This window comes from Oncorhynchus nerka, linkage group LG20, assembly GCF_034236695.1.
Source record: "Oncorhynchus nerka isolate Pitt River linkage group LG20, Oner_Uvic_2.0, whole genome shotgun sequence".
NCBI lineage: Eukaryota > Metazoa > Chordata > Actinopteri > Salmoniformes > Salmonidae > Oncorhynchus > Oncorhynchus nerka.
Genome location: NC_088415.1, coordinates 72240104 through 72256489, shown reverse-complemented (window position 1 = coordinate 72256489; position 16386 = coordinate 72240104). Strand labels below are relative to the sequence as shown.

At 44.1% G+C, this 16386-nt stretch overlaps 1 protein-coding gene across 7 annotated transcripts in view; it reads right to left on the bottom strand.

The window, feature by feature from the left end:
* LOC115103082 (E3 ubiquitin-protein ligase RNF220-like) overlaps nt 1–16386 on the bottom strand; it is a 194510-nt gene that overhangs the window by 1589 nt on the left and 176535 nt on the right. For 4 of the 7 annotated variants that reach the window (XM_065005737.1, XM_065005739.1, XM_065005736.1 and 1 more), the window contains 2 exons: nt 6072–6180; nt 3846–4291 (listed from right to left, as the gene is read on the bottom strand). In XM_065005737.1, coding sequence (XP_064861809.1) covers nt 3887–4291; nt 6072–6180 — 514 coding nt within the window. In that variant the 3' untranslated portion in view covers nt 3846–3886. The other 3 variants (XM_065005742.1, XM_065005740.1, XM_065005741.1) reach the window with 1 other exon arrangement.

The following is a 16386-nucleotide window of genomic DNA, read 5'->3' as shown; positions in this document are numbered from 1 at the left end:
AATTAAAAGACAGCGGGTGCAGAAGCTGAGAGAACAGGGCAAGGTACGCTGTGTGGTCTCCTTGCGCTGTGCCAAAATAGGTGGTTGTGGTGGTTAAGAGAATGGTGGAAACCTGGTAAACAAGATTTACTAGGATTTACCATCCAAAACCACTCAATTTTCCCGCGATAAATAACTGCAAGAAACCGGTAAATTATAATAAATTATTTATACGAAACAGCATGGCGTGAAATGGAACTGTTAAATTATATGCGCCGTCTAAATCTGGATCTCAGTATGGAGCCCAGTTCAAAATGCATGTAGACCGACAGTATCATCTCATCATGGTAAGTGCTTTTCTTGTGACAGCTAGGCCTATGATACAGTAATATAAAGACAAAAGCAGGTCTAATTTACCCATCTCTATCTGTCTTTCTGGGGTCACCTTGTTTTTTTTGTTTTTTAAAAACAAGGCACACCTGTTAATTGAAATGCATTCCAGGTGACTACCTCATGAAGCTGGTTGAGAGAATGCCAAGAGTGTGAAAAACTGTCAAGGCAAAGGGTGGCTACTTTGAAGAACCTCAAATATAAGCTCAAACACAAAAGACATGGGACATGTTGACTACCTGCTGTCACTGAACTCTCACGGGTCTCCTGTCACTGGCCCATTAACAGGAAAGAGGGGTACGGGGAAAGTTACTGGAACCACACTGATGTGTGAGGAAGAGGTGTAGCCTACTACCTGTGTGTGTGCTCCCAGCATGAGTTCCAGCACACGGGGACCTGCGGATGTAGAGTCTGACAGCTACTAGCTGACTGACCTGAGATCTATCTGGAATGAATGCAGAGGGCAAATAGTGAGAGTTACTGGACTAGGGGGCAGAGTTCATACACTGAGTCCTGACACACTCAAGTGGTGGGCTGGGTTTGCCCTGTGTGTGTGGGTGTGTGTGTAAGTACACAGTGTTACATCTTTCCTCGGGACAAGGGAGCATTCAGCTGTGGGCAAACAGTGGAGTCTCCATGCTGCCAGAACCAGGAGGTCTGGACAACTCTCCCACCTAGAGTCAGGAGGTCTGGACAACTCTCCCACCTAGAGTCAGGAGGTCTGGACAACTCTCCCACCTAGAGTCAGGAGGTCTGGACAACTCTCCCACCTAGAGTCAGGAGGCCTGGACAACTCTCCCACCTAGAGTCAGGAGGTCTGGACAACTCTCCCACCTAGAGTCAGGAAGTCTGGACAACTCTCCCACCTAGAGTCAGGAGGTCTGGACAACTCTCCCACCTAGAGTCAGGAAGTCTGGACAACTCTCCCACCTAGAGTCAGGAAGTCTGGACAACTCTCCCACCGAGAGTCAGGGGGTCTGGAAAACTCTCCCACCGGAGCAGGGGCAGCTGGGGGGCCCGGGTAGCCCTGGACAGCTCTCTCCCCCCGGAGCAAAGAGGATTTGTAGCTCCCAACAGGTCTGCTCATGTGGAGCCCAAAGATGACCAGGCTAAGGAAAGGGGCGGAGGGGCCTTGAGTGGAGGTGGTCTCCGTAACAGTAACATGCACTCAGAGAAACTGTTAGGGAGTCTTGGACCAAGCCCAAACTGATAAGCTCTCTTGTTATGTCTTAACAGCCTTCAGGTTCATTTCAAAAGTGAATAAAGATCACTCTGAACTTAAATTAGTGCCTAACCACCTTGCAGACAGACAGACGAGCTACCATACCGTATCGTCTTTGTACATTGTTGTACACCTCACCCAGACTGCTTGAATTTCCACTAAGAACCCACCCTCCTCCACCCTGGCTCCAATGAGAACCAGGTTCTCAATCTCTCCCCTCTTTACACAAAGAAATTACGGCCTTTCTTGCATTTCTTCATATAAAATAAAGGAGTTACCTGATCTTAATGAGCCTGGTGTACGGTGTGGGCTTCTCACATTGCACGCCAGCTGCCGCGCTCCATTAAATCCTAAAAAAATGCCCGACGGTAACTAGATTACATGCATTTCCTTTGATGAAGACGCGGGGAACCCTGCCGCGCAACGCTTTTATTGCTGTCTTCGGGCAACATTTTAATACCCACATTAGGAACAAGCTGCTGCAGCAGGCACACATTTCTTAACCAACCCTCCGTGTTCCCCTTCTCAGCCCTTCTTCCTCCACCGCCTTTGTCTTTCACACACAGGGCTTTGTGATAATAAAAAAAACACAGCAGCGTATTTAATATATTGTATATTGGTGAAGGAGAGAGGAGGGCTAAACTGTGGCTGGGAAGCATTTTCTTATGAATTGCTTCCGTGTGTAGAAGCAAAATGTGTTAGTGGACAAAGCCAGCCGTTTCCCTGGTGAAAGAGAGCAGCTAAAAACAGGAGAGGAGGAGAGAGCAGAGGGCATAGTGCACCAGGGACAACAAATGCTCCCCAAAACAAAGGCTAAAGCAGTGGTGCTGGAGGTTTCTCTGCCTGGCTGGGCATACCGTACTGGGCCCGCTTTCCCAAGAGCATCTTAAGGCTAAGTTCATCGTCAGAACCTTCGTAGGAACATCGTTAAATCTCTGAGCGGTTTTCCAAAACCATCGTTAAAGTTGTAGTTGAAAATGCTGGTTATTTAGCGCCTGCCCCAGACCAGTTAAGAACAGCTCAGTGTGTTTTTAGATGCCTTTTCACTCTCCCACGTAACTTTATACACAGAACATCTCCACTAAACATACAATCAAGCTGTTTACTTTCTCTCTGGAACTGCCGATAACTTGGAAACGAAGTTGACTACAAACACAACGTTGCCAATGTCTTTGCAACTGAGCAAGCAAAGGATAAAAAGATGAAAACCGAGATGAACGCATAAAAAAATTAAAATAGGCCTGAAGGCTACATAGGACTTTATATTTCAAATCATATTGAAATAAATGTCATGTTCAGACAATTAGAGTTTTATTGTAGGCTAAACTGTCTTGAATTTGCTTCAATATATTTAAATACGTGCAATGACGTGCCAAATGAATCTGATTTAGTGCATTATTACAGGGTAAGCATTAGAATAAGCTGCATGACTATTTGCAGCTGTAGGTGGTAATATCTCTAGGAGCTGATCCGTCGTCAGTATTGTGGAATAATTAGAATGTTATGGTAAAATTTGAATGGAGAAAGCTGATCTGAGAGCAGCGCACTCTTTCTTTCGATCCCAACAGTATCAACTCATGCTTCAACGACGCACTTAGTGACCGCTCTCTCTGCATGGTGTTTTGGGAAACTCATGTTACATCTTCAGCTGTTGTAGGAAAGATGCATCGTTAAAAAACACTAGTAAGCCCAAGTTCCACTGCTATTGGGAAACTGGGTACTGTACAATAAAGGTTGAGGGGTTAGGTGGGACTCACTACTGTGTTGGTAAAGAGAGTAGAGGAGAGGTACCTACACTGTTCCTACACACCTGTGGTCAGATGCAGCACAATTGTCTATTGTCATTATGCAAAGCTTCCACTGGATAATCACTCAGCTACATTTGAAAAAAAAGAAACAAAACAAACATACTCAAGAGTGTGTGCATGTGTGTAGACCTAGGGGGATATAAATCAGATGAAACAAGTAGACCTCTTTATTTCAGAGTTTAACTACCGATTTAGGGGGACCATTTTGTTTTACCATGTCCCTGTGTGAGTGAGTGAGTGAGAGAGAGAGAGAGAGAAAGTTCAGTCACTATGAAACCAGTGGCTGTAATGTGATGAAGTAGTGTTGCCATGCAACAGCAGTGTTGCGATGTGTTGTGGAGGCTGGGTTGGCATTGTGTTCTCACCAGAGTCCTGAGCCAGCATTCCTCACAGTGGACGTGCCAGCACTGGATGGAGGTGAGGGGCATCGTGTACGAGTCCTGCCACATAGGGGGGAGAGAGGGAAAGAGAGAGCATTAATATGAGATTACAGAAGAACTGTGCGGACTGACACAAATAGACAAACGCTGGTCGCAGGCACACACGGTACAACACTGGGCAGGCGCTGACGAACGACGCCACCAAACCAAAGCACAGGCATGGAAGAGGGGGGTGGCCAGCCCAGCCGGGTGAGCGGGCAGGCAGGCAGAGGGGCGAGGGAGGGTGGGTGGGAAGGAAGCACAGAGAGCCTTACCCTCCGGAGTGGGAGCAGCCGTTTAATCCCGCCGCCGGCCATAACGTAGCCTCTATACAAACAGTAAATGCTGAGCGGGGGGAGGGGCTTTGAACAGCGCTCAGCAACCCGCCTCTCATTGGGCGCTGTTACCGCGAGGGCCCGCCCCGATTGGCTCAGATTCTTGTCTTCAGCCCTGTCTGTTTGGAATCTCTTCCTCTGTAGGGAAGTACAGAGGGGGCACCGCTGAGCACTAGAATGTGGCGGACTACAAAGCATGGAAAGAAACAGGTACGGACGGACTGGACACATGCATTCACACACAACCTGTGCGGCACTAGGCACTGGAGAGAAAGACCCACTAAAGTTTCTGTTGCAGCTCGTGTGATGTGTTTGAGACTTGTAGCAGGCTCTGAGCAAAATAATCAGCACCATGTACCATGTCCAACACGTCATAGATTATAATTTTACAAGCCAGAACGTTGTTTCTATGAAATGCATTGAAACAGAACAGAGAACACTGAACGTGAAGATGATGTGATGTGAAATCCAATGCATCCATTTAGTGCCCAGTTCCTTAAAGCAACAGCAGGTGGTGGTAGAGATCCACTGATAAGGACCCTGCTGACTCAGTATGCCTGTATGGTTCTTTAACAAGTGTTCAGAGAACACAAACAGATCGCAAAACAAACTCCTGTAGAGAAAGATACTCAACTCTACTGCCTTACAAGCACAAGCCATTTTGTCTTTCAAAATGAGTGATGAGGTGTTAGCAGTCAAATATGACTCTTCACCACCTTGGCTGGTGGGTTAGACTTTCAGGATATTGCAGAGGCTATTTCCTCACCCATCTAAAAAAAAAAAAAAAAAAATTGAAATCCCGTCAACAAGGAACCGTGTCCGTCAGAGCAGAAGAGGAAAAGCGTCTTCACTCCTCAGCCTGGCTGAGTGAGATTTGTGATGGGAGGAGACGACAGCAATGACAAATGAGCTTTACGATGGTCGCTGGAGGGCAGGAGTGATCAATATGCATCTCTTCCCCTCTCCTCTCCGTCACCCCGGGGCTGGGACGACCTTTAGGAGGGACAGGCGTCAGTAATTGCTTGCTTTTCACAGAGTCAAGAGTCGTGGGGCCCAGGCCAGGGAGAAGGAGCTGCCAAAGCTGAGGAATCTGGCTTCTTCACTCTTCACTCATTCTCAAGGTGAGACTAGAAGATGGCGGGGTGGGGGTGTGTGTGGCTATGAGTGACAATGGAGGAAATACAACCACAACACACACTCACACTTCGGAAAGGGTTGCTCAGGTATGTGGTGTTCTGTTCTTAATCCATATCGTCTGATTCTCTCACATAGACCAGGGGAGCGGATGGCCGAGCAGTCATTAGGGACAGGACAGAATCAAATCTCCAGGAACCGGATGCATTGATGGATGTCAAATCACCGTGATGACGTCAATAACCAAAGACAAATGTTTGCTTATTGATCCCCACCAAATGATAATGAACCATCAGTTGAAATGGTCAGAAAGCTGCCAGATGGTAATAAGCCATCCTGCAGCTGGGGATTCAGAACTATATGACAGTTGGTGCAACAGAATCTCTCTGACACACACACACACAATCAATCAATCAGGTGGAGGAGAGATGGCTGACTTTCAGGCCATGCAGGAATCACTTCAACCACCAGACAATATGTCAATACAAAGCCCATGCCTGTAAACTGCAACGCTGCATCCTAAATGGTACCCCATATACCCTATGGGCCCTAGTCAAAAGTAGTGCACTATATAGGGAATAGGGTGTCAATTAGGTCCCTAGTCAAAAGTAGTGCGGTATATAGGGGATAGGGTGTCATTTGTGACACACCCAAAAGTTGTTTAAGTAGTGGATGGGCAGGTTGCTTGGGTTCAAACACTCTGATATGGCAGACATGCTTAGAGACTGAGAGAAAAGCACACGGATGGACAGAGTGAAGGTAAAGGACTATGTTGGTTGCTTACCATGCAGATGAGACACTTATATCTGTCCCCTCGAAGGATCTGTTTCTCCAGTTCCCGGATACGAGCCTTTAGTGCTTCAAATGTGGTGGCTTTCGAGCCCTCTGTGATCCTGCAACAAACGGGAAGAGGCTTGGGTCAGGTCACAGTGACACTCAAAGAGAAAGGATCCTCACCATTACATCACGGAATCCCTTGTTTTGCCTCTATGGTAGCAGCACTGCAGGAATCCAGAGGCCATTTTAATACGTAAATCAATCTTAATCTTTGTCCTCAGTCCCAGGATCTGATTGCTTTGAGAGTTATTTCTCGCTGGCAAGCTTTTTATTCAGCCCTTCCTTGTCAGGACACTGAGCTGTCTTTATACTGTACATGACACATCCCCATTTAACATCTGTCTATCGGTCTGTATCCTCCCAGGTCCTATGCCTACACTGACTGACCCAGGATGTACAGCTCCCTCCCCTCCTCACCTCAGGCCCTCCACTAAATATCCCCTGATTAATGCCCCTGCCTGGAGAATGTACGTTTAACACTGTCCTGCAGCATATGAACGAGCAATAACTAAGTCAATATGTCCGCCAGTGATTGGCCGGGACACGGCGCTGGCCAGATGTTTATGGTGATCCGCTCATTTTCCAGCCAGATGGAGTGCTGATCTACAGTATTGATTTACCATTGGACCAGCTCTCAGCGGGAGACACGCAGCAAGGCACAGCGCTCCCCCACTCCGATTACTGGCCATTCGGAGGGCCCAGTGCCTTGGCTATCTATAGCTTCATTTATTATACTACCGGCCCTGTGTGGATTGCCCAGAGGAACACAGAGACAGTACAGGAGTTGCGCTAGACTGACCACTGTCAACACAACGTAGTTCAACTTACCTAGCCCGATAGCTACACTGAATAAAGCATTGTTTTTGCCTTTGTATTTAGATATACACACACCAATGCTGTTTTCTCATCGGAAGGTAGCATCATTTGAGTTAAGCTGAATGTGACTTCAAGAGCTTAAAATGTTCCTATGTCTGGTGTTAGTCCATTACAATACACTTGGTGACTCGAGTCAACTTGAAACTCTTGTTTGACTGGACCTTGGCCAAGGATAGCCAGAGAAGAGAGACCAGGCCAGTCATTCTCTCCTGTGACTCCAATCTGCAACACCATGGCCATAAAGATTTAAAATCTCCTCTTATTAGCAGGGCGCTTGTAAAAAGGCATTTAGCCTTGATTAGCGTGCTTGCTTATAAAGAAGGCCCAGTAGCGCTGTCCTCCGTAGCCTGGTGTTTTCCCTTTAACAGCATCATAAATCCCTGTGGTGGTTTACTCAACCAACACTGTCATTGGGCGGCACTGAGTAAAACTTTTCCCTATAAAAGACCAACCCTCGTCTCCTCTCTCGCTCTCAGGCACGACGTGGTTTGACGATGAATATTAAATTTAGCCGGTGATTTATAAGAAACCACATTCTAAAAGTTACTTAATTCCCTCGTGCAATAAAAGGGGGTTTTAATCTTTCTTTATGTAGAGGCCTGAGCCATTGGAGCGATGGGATGGCCGATAGAATGTGGGTTTTTGTGTGCCCCTAGTTTACTACACTCTAGGCAGAAGGGACTGGATGATCTCACTGGGATGAAAAGAATCAACCATTTGATGATTGTATCAGGTGGTCCAGCCCCAACCCCAGGCAGACAGGCCAGCTGGACATCAGGCATTAGCCAACTGGATTGTACCATCTATTAGTATCTGTACACCACTTTCCCCATACAGAGCCTCCAGAAAGTTCTCACATCCCTTTCCTTTTTCCACATTTTGTTGTATTACAAAGTGGGATTCAAAGTGATATAATTTAACTATTTTTTGTCCACATTCTACACAAAATGAATGTAAAAATGAAAGAAAAATGTTTAAAACATTCGAATTCAAAAATAAAACATCTTCATTAGATAAGTATTCAACCCCCGGAGTCAATGCATGTTAGAATCACCTTTGGCAGTGATGACAGCTGTGTGTCTTTCTGGGTGCGTCTCTAAGAGCTTTTTGAACACCTGGATTGTACAATACTTGCACATTATTCTTGAAACTCTTCAAGCTGTCAAGTTGGTTGTTGATCATTGCTAGACAGCCATTTTCACATCGTGCCAAAGATTTTAAGATGTTTTAAGTCAAAACTGTAACTAGGACACTCAGGAACATTCAATGTCATCTTGGTAAGCAACTCCAGTGTATATTTGGCCTTGTGTTTTAAGCTATTGTCCTGCTGAAATGTGAATTTGTCTCCTAGTGTCTGTTGGAAAGCAGACTGAACAAGGTTTTTCTCTACTATAATTTATAACACTGCAGTTCAAAAATCCATGTTAAGACAGCAGCTTAAAATATACCAAACAACCTTTGCTAAACCTGAAATTGTGTCTAAAGATCAGTTAAGTTATTGGTTGAGGCATGTTACGCTAAGGGAAAATACAAGTAAAGCAAACATTGTGGGCATAAAACAGGGCCGTGAATCAGGCCTGGGCTGAGGTTTGTGACCACAGTGGGACTCTGTAGTGGCCTTGAGTACACATACAATCTTACAAGACTTACAATGTAACCTGAAATACTACCTCATGCAAAGTATCCCACGCTGCTACACAGTCTATAGCTGGGACACTACAGGTAGGGCTGGGCAGTATCCATATTTTCACATCGTCACACTGTTTCAGAACCATAATGGGGTATACGCTATTACCGGAAGTGCACACAAAGGGCGCTATTTTGTTGTTTTTGCTGCAACTAAAAAGTTTGATCTTGACATCTAGCCACTTAGCTAGCAAGTTAGCAAGCCAAATGCATAGCTGGAGCCCTGAGCTGCTTATAATTTATGACATCTTAGATTTCTTATAATTATACTTAACTTAGCGTATTAAAAATCACACCATCTTGGAGGACTACAAAGAAACTGGGGTTGTGTTCAGAAAGGCACAACATACAACAGAAAACTAAAATATTATGTAGTACTGTTTTAAAAGTTCTCCCCACTGAACATACAAGCGTACCTAGTTAAAAATGTAAAAAAGGAGTCTGGAACCAAAGAACAGTTCATATATGTCATCTCAGTTGAGATGCTCCCCTCTCACTGCCACAGGATGGAAAGATCCAGAAATATAAAAAGAGAGCGAGAAAGAAAGAGCGAGGGAGAACTTGTCCTTCTTCCCCATTAAGTGTCCTGTGTTCAGTCTGAACGTTTGCGGGAGGCGGTGGAGATTGTGCCGTGTGCCCATTTCTCATTTCATTAGCAGGGCTTGCCAGGCTCCCTGGGCCACTGCACCCCTGCAATCCATCTCCATCAGCCCGTTATCTTAATCTAGTGTCCATCTATATCCTCGCCTTTCATCTCTCAGGCAGGGAGGGCCTCCTGAGCACATTACTGGCTGGTGTAATTTCACTTAGATTCAGGAGAGAGGGAGGACGAGGAAAAGAGAGACCAAGGGGACTGACAACCTTTTAGAATGGGGAATAATACACAACCATTCACACATTTACCTTCAGAAAGTATTCACACTCCTCACCTTTGTCCACATTTTGTTGCGTTACAAAATAAAAATGGATTTAATTGTCATTTTTGTGAACGATCTACACAAAATACTCAGTAATGTCAAAGTGGAAGAAATATTTTAACATTTGTAAAGATAAGTATTCAAACCAAGTCAATACATGCTAGAATCACCTTTGGCAGCGATTACAGTTGCGAGTCTAACTAAAGCTTTCCACTGCTAGAAAACCATTTTCAGGTCTTACCATAGTTAGTTTTAACTTAAATATGTTTGAAAATCTAGCTCAGCCACTCAAGCACATTCAGGTCTTCTTGGCAAGTAACTACAGTGTAGATTTGGCCTTGTGTTTTAGGTTAATGTCCGGCTGAAAGGTGAATTAATCTCAGTGTCTGGTGGAAAGCAGACCGAAGGGTTTCCTCCAGGATTTAGCGCCATTCTGTTAATTTTTTATTCTGAAAAACTGCCCAGTCTTTAACAATTACAAGCATACCCATAACATGATTCAGATACCACTATGCTTGAAAATATGGAGAGCAGTACTCAGTAATGTGTTGTATTGGATTTGCCCCAAACATAACGCTTTGTATTCAGAGAAAAAAGTTAATTTCTTTGCCACATTTTTTGCAGTATTACCTTAATGCCTTATTGCAAACAGGATGCATGTTTTGGAATATTGTTATTCTGTACAGGCTTCCTTCTTTTCACTCTGTCAATTAGGTTAGTATTGTGGAGAAACTACAATGTTGTTGATCCATCCTCAGTTTTCTCCTATAACAGCCATTACTGTGTAACTGTGTAATGGTTTTAAAGTCACCATTGGCCTCATGGTGAAATCCATGAGCCGTTTCTGTCCTCTCTCCGGCAACTGAGTTAGGAAGGACGCCTGTATCTTGTAGTGACTGGGTGTATTGATACACCATCCAAAGTGTAATTAATAACTCCACCATGCTCAAAGGGTTATTCAATGTGTTTTTTTCTTTCTTTTTTAAATCTACCAATAGGTGCCTTTCTTTGCGAACAATTGGAAAACCTCCCTGGTGTTTGTGGTTGAATTTCACTGCTCAACTGAGGGACCTTAAAAATAATTGTATGTGTATGGTACAGAACAGAGATAGTCATTACAAAATCATGGTAAACACTATTATTGCACACAGAGTGAGTCCATGCAACTTATGCGAATTGTTAAGGACATTTTCACTCTTGAACTTCTTTAGGCTTGTCATAACAAAGGGATTGAAAACTTACTGACTCAAGACATTTCAGCTTTTAATCTGTACTTGATTTGTAAAATTATAGAAGAACATCATTCCACTTTGACATTATGGGGTTGTGTGTGTAATCCCATAAGGCAATGTCCACGCCAGCGCGTGAATCTAATCAGCGCAATAAAAAGTCACAAAAAGAAATTAGGCGAACTATTCACATTTTTGCAACCAGGAAATGGCAGAGCGATTTCTGCATTGTGCATCTTTAACTAAACTGACACCAGATAAAACATTGAAGTCACAATTGATTTCTTCAGCTCCAGCCATTGAGTGTGAGGAAGGCCTCAGATGGCTATAGGGGGAGGGCTTCTCTCTCTCTCACAGTGTCCGAGGGGGGAGATGGGGAGAAGCAGAGGAGGACGGAGGAGGTGGGGTAGAGTCATCACTTAGAAATTGAGGACAGATTCAATTACTTGCAAAGCTACACGGAAATCTCTGCCATTGTTTCATGTTGAGCATGACATTTTGCAGCAATCACATTGGCGGCATTGGAGAGGTCATTTATCTTCTTGGGAACGAGTGGGGTTGGAGACGACCCCAATGCCAAGAGATCATTACCCATCTGGGATGAGATCAGAGATTTCACTACCGCCACACACACACACACACACACAATGCATCAGCATAACGAAAGGAGACAAACCTCATTTTCATTTGAGAACGAGGGCTGAGAAAGTCCCTACAAATACATGCATTTTGCAAACAGCAAGGAGGGAATTTCAGCCTCGTTCTTCTGAAATCATTCAATCCCTTTATTTGGTCTCCTTAAAGGGATTCTCAGATTAAACCTATTTCTTTCGTATCAGGAAATTGCCCATAAAACTGTCACACTGCATGCCCATTTCTTTACTTATAGAATTTGGCACAATAATCCATAGAATGCCAACAGAAAGATCCAAATGGAACAACAAGCGGCAGGTAGCCTAGTGGTTAGAGCGTTGGGCCAGTAACCGAAAGGTTGCTAGATCAAATCCCCGAGCTGACATGGTAAAAATCTGTGGTTCTGCGCCTGAACAAGGCAGTTAAACCCACTGTTCCTAGGCCGTTATTATTATAAATAATAATTTGTTCTTAACTGACTTGCCTGGTTAAATAAAAAATAAATAATGTAATTAAATGATTTATTTGTATTTGAATAAAACATGCATTTCAATCATCTCTCTCGTTCCCTTCTGTGACAATACTAATAATACGGTCTTGTTCCTCCCACTAAGCCAGTGGTTCCAAAACCTTTTATAGTCCGTACCCCTTCAAACATTCAACCTCCAGCTACGTACCCCCGCTAGCACCAGGGTCAGCGCACTCTCCAATGTTGTTTTTGCCATCATTGTAAACCTGCCACACACACTATACGATACATTTATTAAACATAAGAATGTGCGAGCTGTCACAACCCGGCTTGTGGGAAGTGACAAGGAGCTCTTATAGGACCTGGGCACAAATAATAATAATAAATAATTTTGCTCTATATTTAACCATTTTACATATAAATCCTTATTTGTTCATCAAAAATGGTGAATAACTCACCACAGGTTAATGAGAAGGATGAACACAACTCTGCAATGTTGAGTTGTATTGGAGAGTCTCTCCGTCTTAAATAATTTTACACACAGCCTGTGCCTGTATGTAGTTTTCATAATAGTGAGGGTCGAGAATCCAAATAGCTACATGGTTGCAAAGGGCATCAGTGACTTACCAGCAGGATTTGCTAAGGTAAGAAACTCTGGCACTGGCTTCTGATTAAATTCAATTTTCCCAGAACCGCTTGTTGCAATTTCGATGAGGCTCTTGTTCACATATCAATATATGGACTGGAAGCAGGGGATAAAAGGGATAACGAATCCAGTTGTTTTTGTCGTCCGTTTCAGAAAAGTACCTGCGTAATTGCACACCCAGCTCACTCAGTTTCTTCGCTATATTACATTTGACATTGTCCGTAAGCTTGAGTTCATTTGCACACAAAAAAAAATCTAACAATGATGGAAAGACCTGTGTGTTGTCCTTGTTAATGCAGCCAAAAAAAGAGCTCTTAATCATAGACTCAATTTTGTCCCCACATTGAATATAGTTTCGGAGAGTCCCTGTTATCCTAGATTCAGATCATTCAGGCGAGAAAAAACATCACCCAGATAGGCCAGTCGTGTGAGAAACTCGTCATCATGCAAGCGGTCAGACAAGTGAAAATTATGGTCAGTAAAGAAAACTAAGCTTGTTTCTCAATTTTAAAAACGTGTCAATACTTTGCCCCTTGATAACCAGAGCACTTCTGTATGTTGTAAAAGCGTTACATGGTCGCTGCCCACATCATTGCATAATGCAGAAAATACACAAGCGTTCAGGGGCCTTGCCAACTTGTTATGGCTGCAATCCCCCTATCGGGATAAGTGTCATCAACAACCGCTGAATAGCATAGCGCTACATTCAATAAATATTACTACAAATACTTATATTCATGAAATCACAAGTGCAATATAGGAAAACACAGCTTAGCCTTTTGTTAATCCACCTGTCGTGTCAGATTTAGAAAATATTCTTTACAGCGAAAGCTATCCAAGCGTTTGTGTAAGTTTATCGATCACACGGTAAAACATTAAGGACACTTAGCATCAGGAAGCTTGGTCACAAAAATCAGAAAAGCAATCAAATAAATAGTTTATCTTTGATGATCTTCAGATGTTTTCACTCACGAGACTCAGTTACACAACAAATGTTCCTTTTGTTCCATAAAGATAATTTTTATATCCAAAATACCTCCGTTTGTTTGTCACGTTATATTCAGAAATCCACAGGAAAAAGCGGTCACGACAACGGAGATGAAAATTCCAAATAGATTTCATAATGCCCACAGGAACATGTCAAACGTTTTTTTTTTTTTTTTTTTTTTTTAAATAATCCATCCTCAGGTCGTTTTTAAAATATATAAATCGATAATATATCAACCACAAATGTCTTTCACAGTAGGAGAGGGAAAAGCAATACCTATCCAAACTCTGTTGCGCGAGCAAAACTCATGTGACCACTTGACGAGATGTTATGGTTCTGGCTCATTTTTCAAAATAAAATCCTGAAACTATGTCTGAAGACTGTTGACACCTTGAGGAAGCGATAGGAAAAGGAATCTGGTTCATATCCCTTTAAATCCAGCAAAGGGAGGCTATGGAACATGGAGTTTTCAAAATAGAAGCCACTTCCTGTTTTGATTTTCCTCAGGGTTTCACCTGCAATATCAGTTCTGTTATACTCACAGACAATATTTTGACAGTTTTGGAAACGGTAGTGTTTTCTATCCAATACTAATAATAATATGCATATATTAGCAACTTAAAAAAAAAAAAATTATTTCACCAGGTAGGCTAGTTGAGAACAGGTTCTCATTTGCAACTGCGACCTGGCCAAGATAAAGCATAGCAGTGTGAACAGACAACACAGAGTTACACATGGAGTAAACAATTAACAAGTCAATAACACAGTAGAGAAAAAAAGGGGAGTCTATATACAATGTGTGCAAAAGGCATGAGGAGGTAGGCGAATAATTACAATACTGCAGATTAACACTGGAGTGATAAATGATCAGATGATCATGTACAGGTAGAGATATTGGTGTGCAAAAGAGCAGAAAAGTAAATAAATAAAAACTCTGGGGATGAGGTAGGTGAAAATGGGTGGGCTATTTACCAATAGATTATGTACAGCTGCAGCGATCGGTTAGCTGCTCAGATAGCTGATGTTTAAAGTTGGTGAGGGAGATAAAATTCTCCAACTTCAGCGATTTTTGCAATTCGTTCCAGTCACAGGCAGCAGAGTACTGGAACGAAAGGCGGCCGAATGAGGTGTTGGCTTTAGCGATGATCAATGAGATACACCTGCTGGAGCGCGTGCTACGGATGGGTGTTGCCATCGTGACCAGTGAGCTGAGATAAGGCGGAGCTTTGCCTAGCATGGCCTTGTAGATGACCTGGAGCCAGTGGGTCTGGCGACGAATATGTAGCGAGGGCCAGCCGACTAGAGCATACAAGTCACAGTGGTGGGTAGTATAAGGTGCTTTAGTGACAAAACGGATGGCACTGTGATAAACTGCATCCAGTTTGCTGAGAAGAGTGTTGGAAGCAATTTTGTAGATGACATCGCCGAAGTCGAGGATCGGTAGGATAGTCAGTTTTACTAGGGTAAGCTTGGCAGCGTGAGTGAAGGAGGCTTTGTTGCGGAATAGAAAGCCGACTCTTGATTTGATTTTCGATTGGAGATGTTTGATATGGGTCTGGAAGGAGAGTTTGCAGTCTAGCCAGACACCTAGGTACTTATAGGTGTCCACATATTCAAGGTCGGAACCATCCAGTGTGGTGATGCTAGTCGGGCATGCGGGTGCAGGCAGCGATCGGTTGAAAAGCATGCATTTGGTTTTACTAGCGTTTAAGAGCAGTTGGAGGCCACGGAAGGAGTGTTGTATGGCATTGAAGCTCGATTGGAGGTTAGATAGCACAGTGTCCAATGACGGGCCGAAAGTGTATAGAATGGTGTCGTCTGCGTAGAGGTGGATCAGGAATCGCCCGCAGCAAGAGCAACATCATTGATATATACAGAGAAAAGAGTCGGCCCGAGAATTGAACCCTGTGGCACCCCCATAGAGACTGCCAGAGGACTGGACAACATGCCCTCCGATTTGACACACTGAACTCTGTCTGCAAAGTAATTGGTGAACCAGGCAAGGCAGTCATCCGAAAAACCGAGGCTACTGAGTCTGCCGATAAGAATATGGTGATTGACAGAGTCGAAAGCCTTGGCAAGGTCGATGAAGACGGCTGCACAGTACTGTCTTTTATCGATGGCGGTTATGATGTCGTTTAGTACCTTGAGTGTGGCTGAGGTGCACCCGTGACCGGCTCGGAAACCAGATTGCATAGCGGAGAAGGTACGGTGGGATTCGAGATGGTCAGTGACCTGTTTGTTGACTTGGCTTTCGAAAACCTTAGATAGGCAGGGCAGAATGGATATAGGTCTATAGCAGTTTGGGTCCAGGGTGTCTCCCCCTTTGAAGAGGGGGATGACTGCGGCAGCTTTCAATCCTTGGGGATCTCAGACGATATGAAAGAGAGGTTGAACAGGCTGGTAATAGGGGTTGCGACAATGGCGGCGGATAGTTTCAGAAATAGAGGGTCCAGATTGTCAAGCCCAGCTGATTTATACGGGTCCAGGTTTTGCAGCTCTTTCAGAACATCTGCTATCTGGATTTGGGTAAAGGAGAACCTGGAGAGGCTTGGGCGAGGAGCTGCGGGGGGGCCGGAGCTGTTGGCCGAGGTAGGAGTAGCCAGGCGGAAGGCATGGCCAGCCGTTGAGAATTGCTTGTTGAAGTTTTCGATAATCATGGATTTGTCGGTGGTGACCGTGTTCCCTAGCCTCAGTGCAGTGGGCAGCTGGGAGGAGGTGCTCTTGTTCTCCATGGACTTCACAGTGTCCCAGAACTTTTTGGAGTTGGAGCTACAGGATGCAAACTTCTGCCTGAAGAAGCTGGCCTTAGCTTTCC